Genomic DNA, 26,186 nt, shown 5'->3' on the forward strand with positions numbered 1-26,186 from the left:
TGGTGTGATCTCAGGTCATTGCAGCCTCCACCCCCGGGTTCAAGTGATTCTCATGCCTCAGCCTCCCAAGCAGCTGGAACTACAGGCATGCGCCACCATGCCCAGCTAATTTGTTCGTATTTTCAGTAGTGATGGTGTTTCTCCAGGTTGGCCAGGCTGAACTTGAACTCCTGGCCTCAAGTGATCTGCCCACCTCAGCCTCCCAAAATGCTGGCATTACAGGCATGAGCCACAGCACCCAACCAACCCCTATTTTCTCAAAGTCCAAAAGACATTAAGTAATAAATGCAACAGCTTGTAAATGTGCTTCTTACCCCTTTTGTACAAAGTCAACATGCTTCTTTGGAAGGACAGACATTATTTCATTCAAGAGTTGATCTGGATTCACTAATCTAGTTGTAGTCACATTATAGTGAAGCTTAAAAAAGAAAAAGAAGAGAAGTAAATTTTTACATCAACACAAAGACTATCACACCAGATCAAGAGTTCCAAAACTCCTCAATATAGTACCATTTCAAATGGAACTATTTCCTGAAAAATACCAAAGGAATTTACAGTCAACTCTTAGTGAGTTCATGGCACACTGGGAAAGTTTAGAGAAATGATGGTTATTAGTAACCACACCCATAGCTTCCTTTTCATACTTTCATCTTCCTCTCTACCAATCCTTTTAAAGAAATAAATATTAAAGAGCATCCATCTAACTGTTTGAGCTGTGCTTGTTTTCCCCTTCCCACACTATTTTAAGAGACATTAACAGTCCTGAAATGTATACCACAGAAAGATAAACACCATACGAAGTTTGCTTTGTACTTAGTTGGATATGTTTCCTTAATTCTTTCTGGATTATTTAAAGAATACAGGCTGGGCGTGGTGGCTCAAGCCTGTAATCCCAGCACTTTGGGAGGCCGAGACAGGCAGATCACGAGGTCAGAAGATCTCACGAGGTCAGAAGATCGAGACCATCCTGGCTAACACGGTGAAACCCCGTCTCTATTAAAAAATACAAAAAACTAGCCGGGCGAGATGGCGGGCGCCTGTAGTCCCAGCTACTCAGGAGGCTGAGGCAGGAGAATGGCATAAACCCAGGAGGCGGAGCTTGCAGTGAGCTGAGATCGTGCCACTGCACTCCAGCCTGGGTGACAGAGCGAGACTCCGTCTCAAAAAAAAAAAAAAAAAAAAAAAAAAGAATATTATAGAGTTCCAGGAGCTGATTTTATGACAGTTATATGAGGAAATAAATGTAACAGGTATTCCTTTAAAAAAGTAATGTCATGTTATTTTTTCTCATTGACTGAGAGCCTAATCCTGAGAGATAATTTCATTCCTAATTGATATTTATCCTTCATTCATTCAACAACTATTTTTTGAATATTTACTATGTGCTAGGCACTGTTTTAGCGGGTCCTGGACACACAAAAATCCCTCCCTTTCTGGTAAGTACCTTCACTGTCAAACAAAACCTTAGTTTCTATATCTTTCAGGTTTGAGTTCATTGTATAAATAAAATGCTGAGGGAAAAAAGTATCCAACTTTTCAAAATAAGAACCTATTGCCCAAAGAAGAGATATAAGTTTCTTAAGGTAGTGCTTCTCATAGTGTGATATAAGATATACAAGGTAATTCTGGGTGGCACATGGATAAATATTTTAAAATATGTATTTGTTTCCATCTGATTTAGAAAACATATTTGTATTAAATATGTATTTGTTCCCATCTGATTTAGAAAACATAATTAACAACAACAACAAAAAACCTAATGATATATGTTTCCTTTTAAATAAACTTGAGTTTTAAAAAATTATCTTGATTGTGGTAATGGTTTCACAGATGTTATATATAATGCCAAAGCATATTAATTGTACTTTAAAATATGCACAGTTGGCCAGGTGTGGTGGCTCATGACTGTAATCCCAGCACTTTGGGAAGCCAAGGCAGGAGGATTACTTAAGCTCAGGAGTTCAAGACCAGCCTGGGTAACATAGTGAGACCTCGTCTCTACAAAAAATTAAGACTTAGCCAAGTGTGGTGGCACGTGTCCCAGCTACTCAGGAGACTGAGGCAGGAGGATGACTTGAGCCCAGGAGGTTGAGGCTGCAGTGAGCTATGATCATGCCATTGTACTGCAGCCTAGGCAGCACAGCAAGACTCTGCCTCAAAAAATTAACAATAAATAAAATAAAATATGTGCAAGTTTATTACATATCAGTTGTATCTCTATAAATCTATTTGTTAAAGGAGAGTCAACATAAAGAAAATACCAGATAAATAATAGTGCACACAATACACCCATATAGCAAATGTCGTGAAACTGAGTGTTAACAAAGGGACCCTCTCTTTCTTGGTTCCTGATCTAGCACTCTTTTCACCAAACTAAACTGGCTCTGTCAAGACGATATTAATAATAAACTGAACACCTTCAAATCACAATATAAATTACTGCTTTGGTAAAATAAAGAATGAATCCTAATTTATCTATTTAAATTTTGGATTTTTAATAGACTGCTTCCTAAAAGAGGACATAACTACATATGATTTGCTATCTTAAAAAACTATGGTATTATTTCTACTATCCTTGCAGCTCTTCTGGTAAGTGTATAGTTTTTAGTACAGTATTTGAAGTTGGTGGAAAAAAATAAGGTTAATTTCCCAAAGACAGTCCTTCAGTTTTGCAAAAACTTAAAAGCAATAAAAAGTGTTAAAGATCTAAAGTTAAAGTTTTTGATCTTAGCACTCTGCTAATTAGACCATGGGCCTATACATGGGGGGGGGTAAAGTGCTCAACACTGATAGTAATCCTTGATGTTGGAAATACCACCTTATACTAATAAAGTATTTAATACGCCACGTAGCATCCCATATGTAGAGTCTTGTTTCTACATCTCAGCCCTGTGAGGTTGCCAGGGTAGGCATTTTTCCAGATTTTACAAATGAAGAAACTGAGGAGATCAGGAATAAAATGATTTATCAAAGCTATATAGTACAAAGCTGGAGCCAGAACCCAGGTCTTCTCATTCCCAATCTTGTGGTTTTTCTCCTACATTCTGGAAGTACTGGAGAACTCCCTAGAAAGCCAACTAATACCACAGTAGTTTCTATTGAAAAATGCATTCAGGTTCCAAAATATTTACATAAGTGACCATTTTTAGAACATTATCCATTAGTATTTGGTAACTGCTGAGCTTCTCAATAATGTATATATACATATATATGGTTGAACTAGTTTCCTTAATTTTATTTAACATTTTTCAGTGCAATGGTACTATGGTTTTTTTTAAATCCCAGTGTCAGTCCTTGAAATACTTAACTATCTCCAACCAGAGAAATTTCAGAACAAAAGAATAAAATATGCCTAATAAACAGCCATATGTAACGTAAACTTCTCAGCACACTACGTAAGTTCAAGGCAATGACTGCTAGTGGATAAATCCTATCTTCTTCCACTTTAAGACAGAACACAAATGAGATCTCAGAACATTCTCCTCTGAAACACCCTTCTGCCCAATAGCTCAGCATTTTCCTTCCCTCAAACCACCCAGATTTGCTCATTACGAGAGTCTCAGTGCAAAAACTAAACACAGACCCAGTCCCCAAATGATAGGCACACTACCATCTTCTCCCCCGCTCTGGGTCCACACCTCTTGGAACGTGTTTTTACTATAGCACTGAGCCCAGTGTGTCAGAACAACATCCCAGCCTGTTTTCACAGCCAGCCTAAGAGTTCCTCAAGGACACGGGCTGTGTCTCATTCATCCCTTTACCTCTTAATTACTCCCCTTCCACAAAACAAACATGTATTCATTAGGTGTTTGAATGAATGCTCAGAGAGAATCCAAGAGAATAAAAAGTACTTTATATCAACTAACAGTTTATTTTTCCTTTCCTTCCTTGACCAAATATATTGTCCACACCAGTGACACATTAACCCTTTTAAAGTGTACTGGGTCTATTAAATAAGATCCACATCTTTTTAGCCAGGCCTTGAGGCCCTTCCAGCCTACCTTCCCCGTTTGTCACTCACTGTTTTCCTGACACACACCACATTCAAAGTTCCAATTATCTTCCCATGCATTCAAATATTTCATGAGGGCCTACAAAGTATCAATGAATCAGGGACACAACTAAGCTCAAGTCCCCCTCCTTAAGGCAGCTCTCAGTTCTCCATCTGTGCCCACTGCTTCCTCATCTCCATGTTGCCCCTGTGACCAATCCCTCCAACTGCTCTTGAATATTTGAATGATAGCTGTTTGCTCCTTGAAGGGAGTGACTGTATCTATTTACCGACTGCACAATAACATACATATTTTAGTTGCTCAAAAAACATATATTAACTAAGTGAATAAATACTCAAATAAAAAACACTAATAAATTCATTCAGTACCTTTAAAAAAAAAAAAAAGGCAGTCCATTAGCAGTCAGCTGCTGAAATCCATATGAAAGAATTCCAGCCTGCTTACCTTCAGTCTTCTGGGCCCATCTCTGGCACAGCCTTTCTTTTTGCTCCTGGTGAGCACAGTGATAACCTTATCCAACCCCCTTTCAAGGCTCCCAAACACTTTGGCTCCCTTTCTTTTTGGAGTCTCCTCCATATGTGCTTGGTTGAGATCCAGTTCCACTGAGCGGCACCTGAAACAAAACAAAAAAGGCATGAGTAGAGCTGGGCCTCCGGCCTGTGGGGTCCACAAGGGCGAACTTTTGTCCCTTCATACACATTAGGGTGCCTCATTCAGGTATGCCAGGGCCAGATCACCTCTCTCCTCATCAGGAAGCACCAAAGCCATTTCCTCCTGGACAGGAGCTGTCACCCTTCCACCAGGCAACTGCCACTCAGCAAAACTATTTATCCCCTTCCTTTTTAAAAAATGTCATATATATAGAAAAGTTCAAAGAAGAGTACAGTGAACACCAGTATATCCTCCTAGATTCAACAATTGTTCATATTTTGCCTCTTTGCTTTCTGTATGGATATAGATAATATATTAATGTGCATATGTATATAGATATATACTGATATATATATCAATGCATATATCTATATACATAAATTTAATGTATATAAGTAATACATTAAATTTACTTATATTTGCTAAGCCAACTGAAAGTAACTCATCTGAAGATACCATGACACTTCACTCTGAAACACTTCAGTATACATCTCCAGGGAATAAGGATGCTGTCTTCCATAAAGACGATACCATTATCACATCAATAAATTAATAATAATTCCATAATATCTAATACCCGGTTCACATTCTAATTCTCCCAATTGTCTCTAAAATAGACAATGCCTTTAAGAAATTGCTATAAAAGAATAGCAACTTGAAGGGTTACCTATGCTGCAGAACTTTTCATACAGAGGATTTTCTTTGAAACAACAGTGAGTATCTTTACGATTTGGGAGGACTACAATCTGTTAGTGGATATCTATATTTCACTGGCCGAAGAGAAGGGTAAGATGGGCCTCAGAGAGGCAACTAGTTGGCTGGGATGGGGTCCACTGTCTTCCCAGCCTGTTGTACTTAAGGTGCCATCCTACCGCTGATCAGTTTCACAATTCTACCCCATGAGGAAGGCAGTAGCTACATGTCCAGGAATGGCCACAGGTCATCCACATATAAACAGATATTCCTACTCTCCAACAGAATCTATGTGATGATTTACCTTAATCAGGTCTATTAATATATGAAAAAGGAAATCTGGTTACATACACTAAAGATTAGAACCTAAAAAAACCAAACACTTACCGTCTCTCAGGGCTAATGACACCTGTCATTAACTTGTCTGTTCCTGTTGAATTTACTGGCATTTTAATTGGAGTTTCTTTCAGGCACTGGTTTCTAGCTATTAGAAACAGAACAAACACAATCCATATGCAGCACATACTATGGTTCTGAAATTTCTATTATTAATAATAATGCATGTATCACATTATTCATTGACTCAGAAATAGTATAATCACTTGACCTGTGATGTCAAAGGCTCTAACTCTTTCAAGAAATGTTTCCATGTGATTTATAATAAAAACAAAATCATTTTGCCTTGTATGTGTGGCTCTTCTTTTTTTTCTTCACTGCAAATTGAGGCCATGCTTTTAATTTTATTACAAACATCATATGATAAATCTAAACAGATCATAAAAATACAAATCTCATAATTACTGATTCTTTTTCTAAAAATAAAAGTCAATCTGTATTTGTACAAGGGCCCAATTTATGCTTTTAATTGATCTAATATTAAAAGGTGTTAATTCAATTCATAGCCCGATTAAACTCATGTTAGGCAAAAAGAACAGACCCCTGTGAAAGCTTGACATAAGTTATTAAAGAGATGTAAGCTGGCCGGGCGCGGTGGCTCAAGCCTGTAATCCCAGCACTTTGGGAGGCCGAGACGGGCGGATCACGAGGTCGGGAGATCGAGACCATCCTGGCTAACACGGTGAAACCCCGTCTCTACTAAAAAAATACAAAAAACTAGCCGGGCGAGGTGGTGGGCGCCTGTAGTCCCAGCTACTCGGGAGGCTGAGGCAGGAGAATGGCGTGAACCCGGGAGGCGGAGCTTGCAGTGAGCTGAGATCCGGCCACTGCACTCCAGCCTGGGCGACAGAGCGAGACTCCGTCTCAAAAAAAAAAAAAAAAAAAGAGATGTAAGCTTTGGCCAGGCACGGTGGCTCATGTCTGTAATCCCAGCACTTTGGGAGGCCGAGGAGGGCAGATCATGAGGTCAGGAGTTCGAGACCAGCCTGGCCAACATGGTGAAACCTCATCTCTACTAAAGATACAGAAAAATTAGCCGGGCCTGGTGGCAGGCGCCTGTAATCCCAGCCACTTGGGAGGTTGAAGCAGAAGAATCCTTTGAACCCAGTAGACGGATGTTGCAGTGAGCCAGATCACACCATTGCACTCCAGCCTGGAAGACAGAGTGAGACTTCATCTCAAAAAAAAAAAAAAAAAAAAGAGATGTAAGCTTTGATTTTTTTTATATTCTCTGTTCCAGAATTTTATGTTTTATTCTAAGTAGGGTATTTGCATTCCAGATAGTTTGTGACAAATTTGTACTAACAAATCTGGTTATGCTGATTAGCTCATGATCTAAAAGTTTTATACCCTTTAGACATAATATTCACACTATAAAAACAAAGATATAATATCAAAATTTGTAAAAGAGATTAGGGGCTTGGTTTTGTTTATGACTATTTGGCTATATTCTCACTTTGCACAAGAACAAGAAAATAAGAACAATCAGAAAGATCTATAAAAACGGTTTTCATCTTTGTATACAGACAGTATCTATCACCATACAGAACTGACCTTCAACAAACTGCCAATGCCTGCATTGTGTAGGAGTGACAAAAATGAAATTAATATTTATGTCAAAAATAACTCACAATGAAAGTAAAATGCAGGGCTGGGCATGGTGGACTCACCCCAAATTTACTTTGGGATTACGCACCCCAAATTTACTTTGGGATTACGCATCCCAAAGTAATCCCAGCACTTTGGGAGGCCGAGGTGGATGGATCACTTAAGGTCAAGAGTTCGAGAGCAGCCTGCCCAACATGTTGAAACCCCATCTCTACTAAAAATACAAAACATTAACTGGGCATGGTGGTGCACACCTATAATCCCAGCTACCCAGCTACTCAGGAGGCTGAGGCAGGAGAATTGCTTGAAACTGGAAGGCGAAGGTTGCAGTGAGCCAAGATCACGCCACTGCACTCCAGCCTGGGCAACAAGAATGAAACTCTGTCTCAAAAAAAAGAAAAAGGAAAAGAAAAAGAAATAAAAAAGAAAAAGAGAAAAAGAAAGAGAAAGAGCAAGAGCAAGAGCAAGAGCAAGAGCAAGAGCAAGAGCAAGAGCAAGAGAAAGAAAAAGAAAAAGAAAAAGAAAAAGAAAAAGAAAAAGGAAAGGAAAGGAAAGGAAAGGAAAGGAAAGGAAAGGAAAGGAGAGGAGCAAAGCGCCAATGGAAGCTAGCAATCATGGCTTCAGCCACTTGCTTCCTTAAGTGGCTCTTGTGTTTAAAGAGAAACGACCAATAATAATAGCTTTGACCAACACAATCTTTCTCGTCATGACAACATATGTCAACTGATAATATTTCAAGATTGTAAAATAAATTCCAAACTACCCACACTGTAAAACCTTCAGAGTTACACAAAAAGTAAAAAATGTCAATAATGGAAGGGATTATGGCACTAAACGTTTTTTAAATAAAAAAGCCCTGGGCCGGGCACAGTGGCTCACACCTATGATCCCAGAAATTTGGGAGGCTGAAGCAGGCAGATCACCTGAGGTCAGGAGTTCGAGACCAGTCTGACCAATGTGGTGAAACCCCGTCTCCATTAAAAATACGAAAATTAGCCGAGCATGGTGGCAGGTGCCTATAATCCCAGCTACTAGGGAGGCTGAGGCAGGAGGACTGCTTGAACCCAGGAGGTGGAGGCTGCAGTGAGCCGAGATCGCGCCACTGCACTCCAGCCTGGGCAACAGAGCAAGACTCCGTCTCAAATAAATAAAAAAAAAAAAAAGAAAAAGAAAAAAAGCAAAAAAAAAGGCCTTGAATGAGCTAAGGTGAGCTGAGGTCCAGTTTATCTCCCTGCCCAATCCCATGATTCACAGAGGGTACTGTATTTACAGTAAGAGAAAGAACAGAAAGAGACCCTTTCATTGGGAAAGAATGCAATAGCAGCTACCATTGCAGGGTAGATGCTATCTCACTGAATTCTCACAACAACCACAGGAAGTGCCCGCCCCCCCCCACCCACCATCTCACATACACACACACACACACACACACATCAGGACACCAAACTGGTCTCACATTTTGGGGGGAAAGTGTTATTTGAGTTGATGAAACGGAAAATGTCATTAACATAAAAATGGAACTCCTAGCAAATATTCTGGCAAAGTCTTCCGTAATATCTTTATAGATAAGAAGTTAACCCCTCAAACCGGCTACAAGCTGCATTAGTGAACTAGAAGCACAAAGGTAGGATGCGGTTTCACAGCAGTTCACATGGCAATGCTCCAGAGTTTAGGTGTGTTAGAATCTTAAAACTAGAGAAGGTCACAATTGCTAGGGGAAAAAAGGCTAATAAAGTTTAGGTAACATTTTTTAAAGTGACACAAACAGGATCACCAAAAATAAAATTCCTTTGGGCTCTTATTATTTCATTACATAAATATGGCCCCTATTATGTACTAGGCATCAGGCCTAGTACTATGTACCAGACAGGTATGGCCCCTACTACAGACCATGCCATGCTGCAATAAACAAGGCAGAGAGTCTCTACTGTCATGACACTTACCACCCTATCCTCGTGAGACCCAGTCTAGAAAACTCAGTTTAGTTTTAGGTACTGTATTCTAAGAGGCAGACTGACCAAATAGAATGTGTCCAGATGAGGCCAGCAACCAAAACAGTGAAGTATCATAAAAGAAATGGTTTAAATAACTGGTGATGACTAAACTGAAGAGGAAACCAAGGGAAATGAGGAAGTTGTAGTAACTGGACAAAGACAGATATCTGGAAGGGCATCACAGATTCACCCTGTCTGTTAAGGACAGGCAGTAATACCATAGGGCAGAATAGGACCAGACACCAGAACTGGAGCTCCAGGTAAGTAAAGGCTCAATGGAGGCGTCAGCTTGAGTCGTAAGTCGGGGTAAAGGTGCGTGCAAGGTCTAAACCTGGGTATATGACCTTGGACAAATCACTTCACTCCTTCTGAGTCTCAGGTATCTTAGTTATGAAAAAGGGAGTTTGATTAAATGAACTCTAACTTGCCTTTCAGCTTTGATATCCTACGATGCTATGATTCAATTTTATAAATGTGAAAAAGAGGAAAAACTCGGTATCATTTGAGAAAAAATTGAAATTGACAAATATGCTTTCATTTCAACTAATGCAAACGACATGATAAAAAAGCATCTTGACTTCTAGAAATTCCTGAAAGCAATGCTAGTCACTTCTGACCTGCTATACGTTTACTTAATGTGGTAAGAAAAATGAAACTTCTTACTGCTTAATTCACTTAGCAAATACCTTTTGAGGGTGTAGCGTAACGATTTGGTGTAGTGAGTATTTCTCTCTTATGCTGGTTCTTATTAACTGGAGTCTTTGGCTCAGGAAACATAAAGTACTCTTCATTCTTTACAGCAGACTTAGGAGTATATACATTTTCTTTGTTCTTTAATTTATTTGCAGGTGTTCTGCATAAGGCTGGAGTTAATGATTTAGATTCTACCCCATTTGATTCTGTCCAATACTTGGTAAACTGGAAAAAAAAAGTTACTTGATAAAGCACACTGAAGAAGAAAAGTCAATTTCTTTACAACATTCCTTAATCATTTGCAAACTACCTTGTACTATTTATTTATTTATTTATTTATTTTTTTTTTTTTGAGACGGAGTCTCGCTATGTCCTCCAGGCTGGAGTGCAGTGGCCGGATCTCCGCTCACTGCAAGCTCCGCCTCCCGGGTTTACGCCATTCTCCTGCCTCAGCCTCCCAAGTAGCTGGGACTACAGGCGCCCACCACCTCGCCCGGCTAGTTTTTTGTATTTTTTAGTAGAGACAGGGTTTCACCGTGTTAGCCAAGATGGTCCTGATCTCCTGACCTCATGATCCGCCCGTCTCGGTCTCCCAAAGTGCTGGGATTACAGGCTTGAGCCACCGTGCCCGGCCCCTTGTACTATTTATTAAAATGAATTATCAAAAGGTATTATTGACAATATTAGGAAATTTGAAAATATATAGTTTTCTTTAATACATGTAGAACACTTTAGTCTGTTCTATTGACAGTAATTTTCAACATGATACAGGTTGAGTGTATATACATACTCAGATCCTAGGCAATATTGTGAATGGCCACAAATCAATCGCTAAGAAATGCTTTCCATACCTAAATAGATTATGGCATTATGGCATAATCTATAGATAGTCACGGCTTGCCTCTGATATATACCAAAAAAAAAAAAAAAAAAAAGTTTAGTCAGCAATTAGGGCAGAAAAAACATGTTATTAACTACTCTAACAGAAATGTTGGATAAAAAATACTTTTTAATCCTTTTAAATTTATGGTTGAGCTTGCAAGAGAATAAGGAAAATCCTAAGAGGCCAAACTAAAAACCTGAGAATGAATCCAAAGGAGTAACCAAGGCTGAAACTCTCTGCTGCCCTAAGGGCATCTATCTTCTATCTCTGATAACCTACAGCTTGTGTTTCTACAGCCACAGAAGCCTTGGGCCTCTGTAAGGTGGTGAGTTAGATCCAAAGCTCCCATGTAAAGCCAGGAAGCGCTATAACTATAATGAAAGGCTGAGTTAAATATAAATCTGCTCTTCAAAGGGAATAGGCAAGAAAAAGAGTGTCTTGGTCTTGGTTCTGAGGGAGAAGAAAAATGAAGCTTCTTTTAATAATTTGTAAGTAAACACAGGCCAGTCTTCAAATAAATAAAGGTCCAAATTAATACAACCTGCAAGGTTCCAGAAACCTCACGCCTAATTTTAACTTAAAGTAGTCCTAGGCTGGTTGTGCGCGAGGAACCTGGTAGAAGCAAGCACAACTCCTACCTGAAAGAAAAGCTTCAGTCCAACCCAACTCAAGACCTTAACCCAAGCCTCAGATAATTCCCATAGAGTTCAAAGAAAAATAAACCTACAAAAGAAATTCCAAAAGACACAAGCACTATGAGCATAAAGATTTCAGGTATTAAAATTATCAAATACAGAACATAAATAAGTATGTTTGCATGTTTAAAATAGCGAAACAAAAACATGAGAAAAGAACAAGACTACCAAAACTGTTCAAATAGATTTGAAAAATAAAAACTTCTAGAAATAAAAACATGATAAAAATGAAAAGTTCAATGCACATGCCAAATAACAGAATAAAGGAAATAGAGACATTTGAATAGAAATATAAATCTGAAATTACTCTGAATGTAGTCAAGAGAGAAAAAGATATAAGATACATGAAAGATGGTTTAAGGAAACAGAAAATGAAATAAAGTAAGTCCAACATAAGGCTATTCTAAGTTACAGAGACAGATAATATGGACAATGCAAAAGCAGCAATTCCCTCTACTTCTTTTCCCAAAGGAAAAGAAATCAATACATCAAAAAGATACCTGCACTTGTATTATTTATCACAGTACTTACTCACAATAGCAGAGATACAAAATCAACCCAAGTGTCCATCAACGGATGACTGGATAAAGGAAATGTGAGAGAGAGAGACACAGAGAGAGAGAGAGAGAGAGACATAGAGAGAGAGAGAGTTAGAGAGAGAGAGAGAAAGAATACTATTCAACCATAAAAAAGAATGAAATCCTATCTTTTGCAGCAAGGTGGATGGAAGTGGAGGTTATTTTAGTGAAACAAGCCAGACACAGAATGACACATATTGTATGTTCTCACTCATAAGTGGGTGCCAAAAAAAGGTGTACACATGAATGTAGAGAGTGGAATGACAGAAAATGTAGACTTGGAAGGGTGAGGAGATGGGAAGGGGTAGGTGATGAGAAATTACTTAAGGGGTCCGATGTACATTATTCAGGTGACACTTTAAAACCTTTCACTTGACCACTATGTAGGTAAGAAAACTGTACTTGTACCCTACAAATGTATATAAATATTGTTTTTAAGAAAAAGCACACTGGGCGCGCTGGCTCACACCTGTAATTCCAGCATTTTGGGAGGCCAAGTCATGAGATCACCTGAGGTCAGGAGTTCAAGACCAGCCTGGCCAACACGGTGAAACCCCATCTCTACTAATAATACAAAAATTAGCTGGGCATGGAGACAGGCACCTGTAATCCCAGCTACTCGGGAGGCTGAGGCAGGAAAATCGCTTGAACCTGGGAGGCAGAGGTTGCAGTGAGCCGAGATCGCGCCATTGCACTCTAGCCTGGGAAACAAGAGAGAAACTCTGTCTCAAAAAAAAAAAAGAAAAAAAAAAAAGAAAAAAGAAAAAGCAGTATATTATTCAACAAATTTTCCAAATTTGATTAAAAATACAAATCCCCATACATAGAAAGCATGATGAATCATAAACAGGATACATAAAAGAAATCCACATCTCTACTTACCAGATTATACAACTGTAGAGGACACTATCCACAGAGACACCACTCAGATGGTGTGCTCCCTGGAGGTGTGCAGTGCAGTAGCCCTAACAGTGAAGCTGCAGAACACCAAAAGCAAAGACATGGCCCTAAAAGGAGCCAGAGAGAAAAGACAGACTAACTAAAAAGGTGCTAGACTGAGGTTAGTTTTTCAATAGCAACAATAGAAGCAAGAAGAAAGTAGAATGATATCTTCAATAACATCCTGTGAATCCATAAATATTTCAAAATAAAAAGCTAAAAACATTCAAGAGCTAATACACTGGACACATCAATAGCATGTAATCCAGGAGGGGTAATCAGAGATTAAGTGTTCTAAGGCCTTCATATTGTTTAGAAGGAAAGTAAAGATACAGATTCACGGCCGGGTGCAGTGACTCACACCTGTAATCCTAGCACTTTGGGAGGCCGAGACAGGTGGATCACCTGAGGTCAGGAGTTCGAGACCAGCCTGGCCAACATGGTGAAACCCTGTCGCTCCTAAAAATACAAAAAAATTAGCCGGAGGCCGGGCGCGGTGGCTCAAGCCTGTAATCCCAGCACTTTGGGAGGCCGAGATGGGCGGATCACGGGGTCAGGAGATCGAGACCATCCTGGCTAACACGGTGAAACACCGTCTCTACTAAAAAATACAAAAAACTAGCCGGGCGAGGTGGCGGGCGCCTGTAGTCCCAGCTACTTGGGAGGCTGAGGCAGAAGAATGGCGTGAACCCGGGAGGCAGAGCTTGCAGTGAGCTGAGATCCGGCCACTGCACTCCAGCCTGGGTGACAGAGCAAGACTCCGTCTCAAAAAAAAAAAAAAAAAAAAAAAAATTAGCCGGACATGGTGGCGGGTGCCTGTAAACCTAGCTACTCAGGAGGCTGAGGCAGGAGAATCACTAGAACCCAGGAGGCAGAGGTTGCAGTGAGCCGACATCATGCCATTGCACGCAAGCCTGGGCAACAGAGCAAGATTCCATCTCAAAAAAAAAAAAAACAAAAAACTACAGACTTACTTTATATTTGGTTAAATATGTTAAAAATTTAGAGTAAACATTAAAAGAATATAAATCAAATAGAAACCAATAAAATGTGGGGGGAAATTAACAGCAAAAAAATAAGAAACAAGGGGGAATACAGAAAAAGACAAATAGGAAACATAAAAAATGAAAGATATATAATAAATAAATCCATAATAAAAATAAATGTAAGTTGGGTAAGCTCACAATCCAAAAGACAGATTTTCAGTTTGCCTACCAAATCTAGCTATGTTATTTATTTATTTTTTTGAGACAGAGTCTTGCTCTGTCGCCCAGGCTGGAGTGCAGTGGCGCGATCTCGGCTCACTGCAAGCTCCGCCTCCTGGGTTCACGCCATTCTCCTGCCTCAGCCTCCCAAGTAGCTGGGACTAAAGGCGCCCGCCACCACGCCTGGCTAATTTTTTGTATTTTTTAGTAGAGACAGAGTTTCACTGTGTTAGCCTGGATGGTCTCGATCTCCTGACCTCGTGATCTGCCAGCCTTGGCCTCCCAAAGTGCTGGGATTACAGGCGTGAGCCACCGCACCCGGCCTAACTATGTTACTTTTAAAGAGATATACCTAAATACAAGGTATGAAAGGTTTCATTGTTTCATTTTTTATTTATTAAGGAAATCTTAATTTCTTTAATTTTATAATAGTTCTTGTATCAGGTTAACCAGTTTCCTCCCATCTTCTTATTCTTTAGGCATGATTTAGTTATTCTTGCCCCTCTGTATTTCCACATACATTTTAGAATCATTTTGACTTATTTTACATCCACTGAAAAGTTCAGATTACATTAAATTTAAAATTCATTTTGGGAAAAAATTAGATCTATACCTTCAAATCTCCCTATCCATAAACAAAGTATACCTCTTTTCTTTCAGAACTCTGTGTATTAGCCAAGGATCACAGCATTTATTCATAGAAAACAGCTAAGTAGAAACAGTGAGCTTTGAGGTGTTTTAATTTGTCCTACCTATCCCCATTCCCCTCTCTCCAGCTCTATAATCGTCTTAGAAACTCATAGCCCACAATCATGATGAAAACCAGCAACCTAGGAGCCACTGGACGGGGCAGAACAGGCTGGAGCTCCTTCAAAGTTTTATGCTCAGAAAATTGTCATTATTTAGCCTGGCCAGTAGTTCCCTACAAGACCCTACTATGAAAGCTGTCTTTTTTAATTCTTTGTTTGTTTTTTATTTGAGATGGAGTTTTGCTTTTGTTGCCCAGGCTGGAGTGCAATGGTGCCAACTCAGCTCACCACAAACCCCGCCTCCCAGGTTCAAGCAATTCTCCTGTCTCAGCCTCCCGAGTAGCTGGGATTATAGGCATGCGCCACCACACGTGGCTAATTTTGTATTTTTAGTAGAGACGGGGTTTCTCCATGTTGGTCAGGTAGGTCTTGAACTCCCGACCTCAGGTGATATATCCACCTTGGCCTCCCAAAGTGCTGGGATTACAGGCATGAGCCACCGCACCCGGCCTGAAAGCTGTCTTCATTTGACCTTACTCAGAGCCTGCCCAGTGTGAAAAACCTTTTCCCCAGTGGCATCTGTTAAAAAGATTTAGAGGTGCCAGGCACAGTGATTCACGCCTGTAATCCCAGCACTTTGGGAGGCCAAGGCGGGTGGATCTCTTGAGTCCAGGAGTTTGAGAACAGCCTGGGCAAAATATTGAGACCCTGTCTCTACAAAATAATTTTGTAAAAATTAGCTGGGCATGGTGGCGCACGCCTACAGTCCCAGCTACTGCTGCCGAAGCAGTGGGTAACAGCTGGTGATGACAATAGACTAACAAAAATGCTGAAAAGAAAAAGTTGGAGAATAAGATGTCCACAGTGACTTGGAAAAGCTCCAAAATATACCAGGGAATCTACAAGCCCAATGTACATGTATAGGATGTGCTCATACCCAGGGCTGTGCATTTGCTCAGGAAAGACTTTAGAAGGGGCTGGGCGTGGTGGCTCATGCCTGTAATCCCAGCACTTTGAGAGGATGAGGCAGGTGGATCACTTGAGGTCAGGAGTTCAAGACCAGCCTGACCAACATGGTGAAACCTCGTCTCTACTAAAAATACAAAGTTAGCCAGGTGTGGTGGCACATGCCTATAATCCCAGCTCCTTGGGAAGCTGAGGCAGGAGAATCGCTTGAACCCAGGAGGCAAAGATTGTAGTGACCTGAGATCACGCCATTGCACTCCAGCCTGGGCAACAAGAGCGAAACTCTATCTCAAAAAAAAAAAAAAAAAAAAAAAGCCATACTTTGGAAGGATCTAAGATCTCACCTCAAGCTGACCGTGAGGTTCTATACAAATAGGAAGTGAAATCTAAGGCAGAGTTGTCGGCTGCCTGGCTGAAAGCTGAAGGCATACCCCAGATGTACACAGAGCTGGCACAAAGACTGAGAGACATATTGATCCAGGCATCTAAGGAAACCTCGCCAAGCATTAGCTGATCGCTATGCTAACTGAGCAGAGAAAAGGTATAGTAAAAATATGGTATTATAATTTCATGGACCATCATCATAAATGCAGCCCAACACTGACCTAAATGACTTTCAGAATTAGTTCAGAAAAGTCACTAAACAACAACAACAAACAGCAATAATACCAAATCCTGAGGAGGGGATAAATCTGATTATCAGAGCTGCCACATTATATTATTTTAAATGTCTAGTTTTCAACAATTACAAGACATATATATGCAAAGAAGTGAAAAAGTATGGCCGGGTACGGTGGCTCACGCCTGTAATCCCAGCATTTGGGAGGCCGAAGCAGGCAGATCACCTGAGGTCAGGAGTTCAAGACCAGCCTGGCCAACTTGGTGAAACCCCATCTTTACAAAAATACAAAAAAAAAAAAATTAGCCAGGCGATGGCAGGTGCCTGTAATCCCAGCTACTCAGGAGGCTGAGACAGGAGAATCGCTTGAACCCGGGGGGCAGAGGTTGCAGTGAGCAGAGATCACACAATGCACTCCAGCCTGGGTGATAGAGCTAGCCTCCATCTTTAAAAAAAAGGATGGCCTATACACAGGAAAAAAAAAAAAAAGCAGTCAATAGAAATTGTCCTTGAAGAAGTCCAGACATGGGCCTTACCAAGCAAAGACTGAAAATCGCAGTTTTTAAATATATTCAAAGAACAAAAGGAAATGTCTAAAGAACCAAGGGAAAGTGTAAGAGCAATGTCACAATAAATAGAGAGTATAAATAAAGATAAAATTATTTAAAAGAACCAAACAAATTCTGGAGTTCAAGAGTACAATAACTGTAACAAAAAATTCACTAGAGGGATTAAACAGCACTTTCAGTAAGCAGAAGAAAGAATCTGAAACTTCTGAAACTTAGAAACAAGTTAACTGAAATTAGTCTGAGAAACAGAATGCAAATAGATAAAGAAAAATGAACAGGGCCTCAGAGTACTGCAGGGCATCATCAAGTGTGCCAATATACATGGAAGGGGAGTACCAGAAGATAAAACAAAGAGATTAGGGCAAACAAAATATCTGAAAACTTCCCAGATTCGATGAAAAACATTAATCTATACTAATCTTCATTAATCTAAAAAGCTCAACAAACTTAAAGTACAATAAAAAGATTATCAAAAGGAAAGAAAAACAGATCAATCGCCACCGAGAGTTGGGAGGGGAAGTTAACCACAAGGGGAATGAGGGAATTTTGAGGAGTAATGAACTGTTTTATATCTTAATTTTGGTGGTGGTTATACAACTGTAGGCATTTGTCACAGAATTACACACTAAAAAAGGTGACTTTACCTATTTAACTACATGTAAAGTATACCTCATTATACCTCATTTTAAACAAAAAAGAAGGCCGGGCACGGTGGCTCACGCCTGTAATCCCAGCACTTTGGGAGGCTGAGGTGGGCGGATCACCTGGGGTCAGGAGTTTGAGACCAGCTGCCGACATGGTGAAACCCCGTCTCTACTAAAAATACAAAAAATAACCAGGAGAGGCAGCAGGCACCTGTAATCCCAGCTACTCAGGAGGCACGAGAATCACTTGAACTTGGGAGGCAGAGGTTGCAGTGAGCCAAGATCGTGCCACTGCACTCCAGCCTGGCCAACAGAGCAAGACTCAGTCTTAAAAAATAATAATAATAAACAGGAAATAAAGGAGCAGTAAAGAGCTCTAAAATAGGATCTTGGCTTGCTTCAAACTGGATATAATTGACTTCCCTTTCATTCATATTCCAGTTATCTCTCATTAACGTTTTCAGTGGCTTAAGCATTCATTAAATTTGCAAGCACACCTTGGTTTCACATTACTCTGGTTGTTTTTATAATTGAAACAATAGATTGTGCCTTAAATAGTAATAAAAATTACTAACCTGTGATTTTTGGGGAGTAGCAGCACCTGTTGATAAATTATCTTCATACCAATCATAGTCTATTAATCCAGTCACATAATTTTCATCACTTGTGGTCACATCTTCCAGACTCCGATTCTTTGACTATTCAATGAAAGACAGAAGAACTTAAAGACAACAGTATTATGATTCAATATTTAAAATACAGTCATGCATCACTTAACGACAGAGACATTCTGAGAAATGTGTTATTAGGCAATTTTATCATTGTGTGAACATCATAAAAGGTACTTACACAAACTGAGATGTCAGAGCCTATTACACACCTAGGCCACACCTAGGTTATATGTTATAGCCTATTGCTCCTACACTACAAACCTGTGTAGGATGTTACTGTACTGAATACTGTAGGTGGCTTTAACACAACAATAAACATTTATGTATCTAAACAAATCTAAACATAGAAAAAGGCCGTCCCCGTGGTGGCTCATGCCTGTAATCCCAGCACTTTGGAAGGCCAACACAGGTGGGATCACTTAAGCTCAGGCGTTCGCGACCAGTCTAGGCAATATGGTGAAACCCCGTCTCTACAAAAAATAGAAATTAGCCAGGCATGTGCCTGTAGGCCCATGTACTTGGGAGGCTGAGGTGGGAGGATCGCTTGAGTCCATGAGGTGGAGGTTACAATAAGCAGAGATTGTGCCACTGCACTCCAGCCTGGATAATACAGCGAGACTCTGAAAAAAAAAAAAAAAAAAAGGCCAGGCACGGTGGCTCAAGCCTGTAATCCCAGCACTTTGGGAGGCCGAGACGGGTGGATCACGAGGTCAGGAGATCGAGACCATCCTGGCTAACACGGTGAAACACCGTCTCTATTAAGAAATACAAAAAACTAGCCGGGCGAGGTGGCGGGCGCCTGTAGTCCCAGCTACTTGGGAGGCTGAGGCCGGAGAATGGCGTGAACCCGAGAGGCGGAGCTTGCAGTGAGCTGAGATCCGGCCACTGCACTCCAGCCTGGGCGACAGAGCGACACTCCGTCTCAAAAAAAAAAAAAAAAAAAAAAAGAAAGAAAGATAGGAAGGAAGGAAGGAAGGAAGGAAAGAAAAAGAGAGAGAGAGAAAGTAGAGTAAAAACATGGTATTATAATTTTATGGGACCATCATCATAAATGCAGTCCAATATTATCTTTATGCAGCACAAAACTGTATTCCAGGCATAGGGCAAGGCCTTGGAAACAAAAATGAATAGGAGACACTATAATGAAGGAGCTGACCATCCAGTCAGAAAAAGGAAGTCAGAAAATTTCAGTTCAAATTATCAGAAAGGAAAATGTCTGACTCTCAAATAATATGTCTTGCAACATTCTTATGTTATATGGCATACTACTTTTCATTACCACATAATCACTATAATACCAGACGACTCTACTGCAAATTTACAAATAAAAAGATCTGACAAAGTAGAGGATGGAGGGGAAACAACTTCGAAATATATGTTTCTTCTTTGTAAACAGGGTAGTGAGTAATTTCTACCAGGAAGAAAATTAGCCTTATGAAGGATCTCCCAGGGACAGGACATTTGGGGTCTTGTGCTAACAATGCCACCAGATAACTTACGTTCTTTCATTCTTCCTCCTCTATAAACTAAGGGTATAGTAATTATACCCTGAATTCAAGACTGTGGGTGTACTTGCATTTTATTTCTCCTTTCTTTCTTTTCCCTTAATATCTTGTTAATCTAGCCAAGCAATTTTACTTGAATTTGTTATATCTCATCCTTTTCTTCCCAAAGTCATACTGCCACTATCCTAGATCAAGGACAAATCTTCTCATACCTAGACTATTCAAACAGACAATATTGTCTGTACCACTCATCTTTCCACCCTCCCAACCAAGGATGACAGAGTTCTCCAGGATTACCAGTTACCATCATTTGGAACTGGGTGCCTGAAGAGCTAGGCTGAGAAAAATCCTAAAGCTAAGTCTAGGCTTGGTGGAGGGAAGTACAGTGCTGTATGAATGACGGCTGTCACGGGTACTCCGGTAGGGACTAATAGCACACACATCACCCCTGACTGAACAATTGTATACACCACTGGACGAATTTTTCAAAATCATGTTCATGTCTCTCTCTCTTGCTCAAAAATCAATGGCTCCTCATTAATTATTGAACAAAGTCTAAAATTCTGATGTGCATTTTCAGGTTTTCTACTATCTGGCTCTTGTCCACCCCTCCAGCTCACTTGCTCGCTCGCTCGCTCTTTCTCTCTTTCTCTCTCTCTTCCCCTACTTGAACTCTTTTTAAACACAAGTCCAGCCACTGTCAACAGAATACATCAAGCAAAATTAGGTGCCCATGCTTTTGCTGATTCCATTTATCTTGCCCTGAATGTTGTGCCACTTCTTTTCCATCTTTCCAACTCGACTGTTGGTCCAGTTTGGATCCCATGGTGATCATTCCTGTCCTCTAAAGCTCCTCAGGGCACCTCTGGCCACTTCTCTGGCCCCCATCATCTACTATGATGCAGTATTATCTATGTATATATATGTCTTGCCTCAACTTGACTGTTAGAGAACAAGTACCATACTTTACACAGATTTGTTTCCCAGCAGCCCAGCATGGGGCCTGAAAATGCTAATGACACTGATGATGATGTGGTCATTTGTGATTCTTGGATCAGTCTGTATTGCTGTTTCACTGAAAGGGCCATCTATTGATTGATTATCAGGATTACTTACTTTCTTATAAACACCCCAGAGAAAAGGGATAATTCTATCAAGGGGAAGAACAGTACAACCAGACTATGTGACTTGCTTCATGTCTCAGCAATTTGCATAAAGATCAGAAGAGAACCCAAAATTTGATTTCTATTTCACTTCTTGTCACTAAAATGTCTCTTGATCTGCCATAAAATTGATTCAATAATATGACTTTGCAAATAATTACATTATTAGGTAAATGTTCATTATGTAGTAGATGGAAGATAAGAGTAAATATCTTTCCAGGTCTTTTCCACTTATAATTCATATAAGCAGATCAATTGAGATCAGGTCAATTCAGATATAAGAAAATCCAGGCTGGGTATGGTGGCTCACGCTTGTATTCCCAGCACTTTGGGAGGCTGAGGCAGGTGGATCATCTGAGGTCAGGAGTTCGAGACCAGCCTGACCACATGGTGAAATCCCATCTCTACTAAAAATACAAAAATTAGCTGGGTGTGGTGGCATGTACCTGTAATCCCAGCTACTCAGGAGGCTGAGGCAGGAGAATCACTTGAACCCAGGAGGCGGAGGTTGCAGTGAGCCAAGACCACACTACTGCACTCCAGCCTGGGCAACTGAGCGAGACTCCGTCTCACAAAAAAAAAAAAAAAAAAAAAAAAGACAATCCAATGGCTCAGGAAAATGTCTCAGGCCCCTTAACTGAGGTGTCATAAATTTTAAAATTTAATGAAAGTGGTTTTTCTAAACATAGAGGTATAGGTATCTAATAGTTTTCTCCAATTACCTTGAGCAGAAGCAAAATTCAGGGTTTTGCATTTCCCGGGACCCAAATGTGTTACTTGCACCTGAAAGTTTAAAGGGTTTGGCAGTGTGGGCGGGATGAGGGATTGGCTGATTCACGGAGTCCATGTGCAAAAGAGCTGCCTAGGCACAGAATATTTACCAGCCATTAAAACTCTCCGACAACAGACTAGAAAACCATGCAGGAATAAGATTATCTCCCTTCAGAGATTTCTTTACACAATAGCCAGTGTACTGACCAAGCAGGGAGGGAAAAAGGGGGGCAGGTTAGGTCTGGCAGTGACATAAGACCCACTATACCTGTAGCACATGACTGATGAGTACCAAAAGGAGACCTAAATGAGATATTAAAGGAATTTGAGGGAGGGGAAATTCAACAAAAGATCACAAAAGAGGTGGCATTTTAACTTTTTTTTTTTTTTTTTTTTTTTTTTTTTTACAGTTTTGAGGCCTACAAAGGGGAAAAAAAGAAAAAACTTTCATCCACATAGTCTATTGTGTTATCTTGAATTTCGTAGAGGGCCAACTACCTCTCTCTGAGGATGAGGTGCAATTTCCTAGTGCTAAGATTATTTACATTGCAACCTGAATTAATCTGAGGGAAGATGACATTACAAAGTTCCATACCCATCTGGCAAAGTATTTGGATAGCTGAATTTTAAGCCATGGGAAATACAAAGAATCACACAGAAAACAAGGACTAACACAAGCATTTAGGAATGACACGTGCCTCTATGTATGTAAGCTTCTTCACCATTTTAAATGGCCACGACAGGCCAGGTGCAGTCACTCATGCCAATAATCCCAACACTTTGGGAGGCAAAGGAGGGAGCATTGCTAGAGCCCAGGTGTTCAAGACCAGCCTGGGCAACACAGCTGGACTCCATCTCTACAAACAATTAAAAATTAGCCAGGTGTGGTGGCACACACCTGTAGTCCTGGCTACTTGGGAGGCTGAGGCAGGATGATCGCTTGAGCCTGGAAGGTTGAGGCTGCAGTGAGCCATGATTGCACCACTGTATTCCAGCCTGGACAACAAAGCAAGACTTTGTTTCAAAAAATAAAACAAAAAATTTTTTTGAAGTCCACGACAAAGAAAACTGAGACAAAGACAGCAAAGTAGAGAAAAATAATTTGGTTATAACTCACTCTCATGCAAGAACTGCAGGAGCTCTAGCTACTGCTCAGAATAACACAAGAAGAAACACTAATCAGCATGCTCCATTTCGGTATGCAAATTTTAAAAGAAACAAAAGCCTAAACCCTTAACATAAATATCAAAATATTTATCAAAATATTTTATGTCTTATAAAGTATTATATATTCTGTATCACAGATCTTATTCCCAACAATTTATTTGTTCTCTGCAATTCAATAATGTGTCCTTTAAAAGCACTTAAATGCATGTAAATTATATAAAAGCATACTTAAAAAAAGACTGGAAAGACACAATAAATGTTAACTACATCCTCCACAGGTAGTTGGTTTATAGGTAAATTCTATTTTCCTTTTAGCTCTTCTGTGCCTTAAGCATTTTCTTTTTCTTTTTTTTTTTTTGAGACAGAGTCTTGCTCTGTCGCCCAGGCTGGAGTGCAATGGTACAATCTCAGCTCACTGCAACCTCCGCCTCTCCGGTTCAAGCGATTCTCCTGCCTCACCCTCCCAAGTAGCTGGGACTACAGACGCTCACCACTATGCCTGGCTAAGTTTTGTATTTTTAGTAGAGACGGGGTTTCACCATATTGGCCAGGCTGGTCTCGAACTCCTGACCTTGTGATCCACCCGCCTTGTCCTCCCAAAGTGCTGGGATTACAGGCATGAGCCACCACGCCCGGCCTGGCTTAAACACTTTCTACAGCCATCAGGAATTGCTATTATGAAAAAAAAAGGGGCCGGGGGAGGAGGTTTGTAAAATGCCATTTTAACATTCAGAATTTTAGAGGCTGGACACGGTGGCTCATGCCTAAAATCCCAGCGCTTTGGGAGGCTGAGGCGGGAGGATCACTTGAGGCCAGGAGTTTGAGACCAGCCTGGCCAACATGGTGAAACCCCATCTCTATTAAAAGCACAAAAATTAGCTGGGCATGGTGATGTGTGCCTGTAATCCCAGCTACTCAGGAGGCTGAGGCAGGAGAATCACTTGAACCCAGGAGGTGGAGGTTGCATTGAGCCAATATCATGCCACTGCACTCCAACCCGGGCAACAAGAGTGAGACTCCATCTCAAAAAAAAAAAAAAAGACTGAAAGGATACAGTAAACGTTAACTACATCCTCCATAGGTAGTAGGTTTATAGGTAAATTCTCATCTGTGGCTTAAACATTTTCTACAGCCATCAGGAATTGCTATTATGTAAAAGAAGGGGCTGAGGGAGGAGGTTTGTAAAATGCCATTTTAACATTCAGAATTTTAGAGGCCGGGCACGGTGGCTCATGCCTATAATCCCAGCACTTTGGGAGGCCAAGGCAGGCTGATCACTTGAGGAAAGGAGTTTGAGACCAGCCTGGCCAACATGGCGAAACCCCATCTCTACTAAAAATACAAAAATTAGCCAGGCATAATGATGCACACCTGTAATTCTAGCTACTCGGGCGGCTGAGGCACAAGAATCACTTGAATCCAGGAGGCAGAGGTTGCAGTAAGCTGAGGTCACGCCACTGTACTCCAGCCTGGATGACAGAGTGAGACTCTGTCTCAAAAAAAAAAAAAAAAAATTAGAGCTCAACTTTAGATCTTCCCATTTTTCTCATCAAAAATATTGAAATCATAAAATGTCTTGCCTCTGACTCCTTGACACCAGAAAGTTTACCATCCCAGTAGTATACGCACTCAGGAACAGGGAGGGCATGTGGCAAGACACAACAGGCTGTAACACTTACCTTGATGTCTGTGAATGGGGTAGCACTGGCTTGTCCACAGGAGAAAGAAGAAAGCCTTAAACGAACTGGTTTTCCCCGAGCCTTCTTGGCTAGAAGCAGAAGATAGGTAGCTGTGAGGTGATCATACTGCCACTAAAGGAAAAGAAAATCAAGTTGGTTAGAAGACTACTTGTTTGTGGAAATGATGTTCTATTTTCAATTAATTTTTTTCTTCAGTATAACATTCAGAACTTTAAAAGCCAATAGGTTTACAAGGCATATGATGGAAAACAGCAACCATCGTACCACACCTCCACACACATACAATTTCCACTCCCCCTAAGGAACAACTTTTAAACACTTTTAGCTGTTTCTTCTGTTATTAATTCTGTATTTTTTTTTTTTTTTTGAGACAGAGTCTCGCTCTGTCGCCCAGGCTGGAGTGCAGTGGCGCAATCTTGGCTCACTGAGAGCTCCGCCTCCCAGCTTCACGCCATTCTCCTGCCTCAGCCTCCCAAGTAGCTGGGATTACAGGCGCCCGCCGCCACACCCAGCTGATTTTTTGTATTTTTAGTAGAGATGGGGTTTCACCGTGTTAGCCAAGATGGTCTCGATCTCCTGACCTCATCATCCGCCCACCTCAGCCTCCCAAAGTGCTGGGATTACAGGTGTAAGCCACCGCACACGGCCTTAATTCTGTATTTCTAAACTAAATGCTTACATGGTTTAAAACTCTTTTTAGCTTCAAATATTATGTATACATTTCCTAGTATGAGAAATACGAATTTAGCTCTAGTACAACTCCCTCCCTTTCCGATACATCTTTTCCCTGTATCTTCCTACTATAATTTTATCACAATGTTTAGCTAAGTTAATATTTGCATTATGATGATTATGTAAATAGCATTCACAACTAAGCAGGGATAATGTTCAAAATATTTAATTGGTACCCTGACACCAACCATCAAAATAGAGGCCAAGAGGTCAGTAGGGTCCTGGGAGACGCCTGCCTTTCCAATTATTAATCTTTTAATTGTGAGAAGAGGGGAGGGAGTAGTGTCCAGGGTGTCTAAGGGAAGTAACAGGGCAACATGGAGGGCACTGGAGACAGTGGTTATTTACCAGTCAGTATATAAATACACCAATATTTTAACAACCAATGTGGTCATGCTGGCTGAATATCAGCTCTGCAGCTAAACCACACAGGGTGCTATTCTTGCATTTCCATTTTTTTATACCTTTGTTCTTCCTGAAGATAAAAATAAAAGAGTCAGTTATTCCTCACAAATTGAACTCCACCCTCTTCAACACTTTACCTCCTCTCAACATGTTCACACACATCTGCTAACTGCTTCC

General features: G+C 40.5%; 1 protein-coding gene across 16 annotated transcripts in view; it reads right to left on the reverse strand.

The window, feature by feature from the left end:
• MELK (maternal embryonic leucine zipper kinase) overlaps positions 1 to 26,186 on the reverse strand; it is a 121,239-nt gene that overhangs the window by 2,438 nt on the left and 92,615 nt on the right. For 15 of the 16 annotated variants that reach the window (XM_077965703.1, XM_077965710.1, XM_077965713.1 and 12 more), the window contains 6 exons: positions 24,852 to 24,983; positions 18,471 to 18,593; positions 10,042 to 10,273; positions 5,745 to 5,841; positions 4,458 to 4,626; positions 315 to 418 (listed from right to left, as the gene is read on the reverse strand). In XM_077965703.1, the coding sequence (XP_077821829.1) occupies positions 315 to 418; positions 4,458 to 4,626; positions 5,745 to 5,841; positions 10,042 to 10,273; positions 18,471 to 18,593; positions 24,852 to 24,983 (857 nt within the window). The remainder of the gene's footprint in view (positions 1 to 314; positions 419 to 4,457; positions 4,627 to 5,744; positions 5,842 to 10,041; positions 10,274 to 18,470; positions 18,594 to 24,851; positions 24,984 to 26,186) is intronic. The other variant, XM_077965707.1, reaches the window with a different exon arrangement.

The sequence above is a fragment of the Macaca mulatta genome, chromosome 15 (assembly GCF_049350105.2).
Source record: "Macaca mulatta isolate MMU2019108-1 chromosome 15, T2T-MMU8v2.0, whole genome shotgun sequence".
NCBI lineage: Eukaryota > Metazoa > Chordata > Mammalia > Primates > Cercopithecidae > Macaca > Macaca mulatta.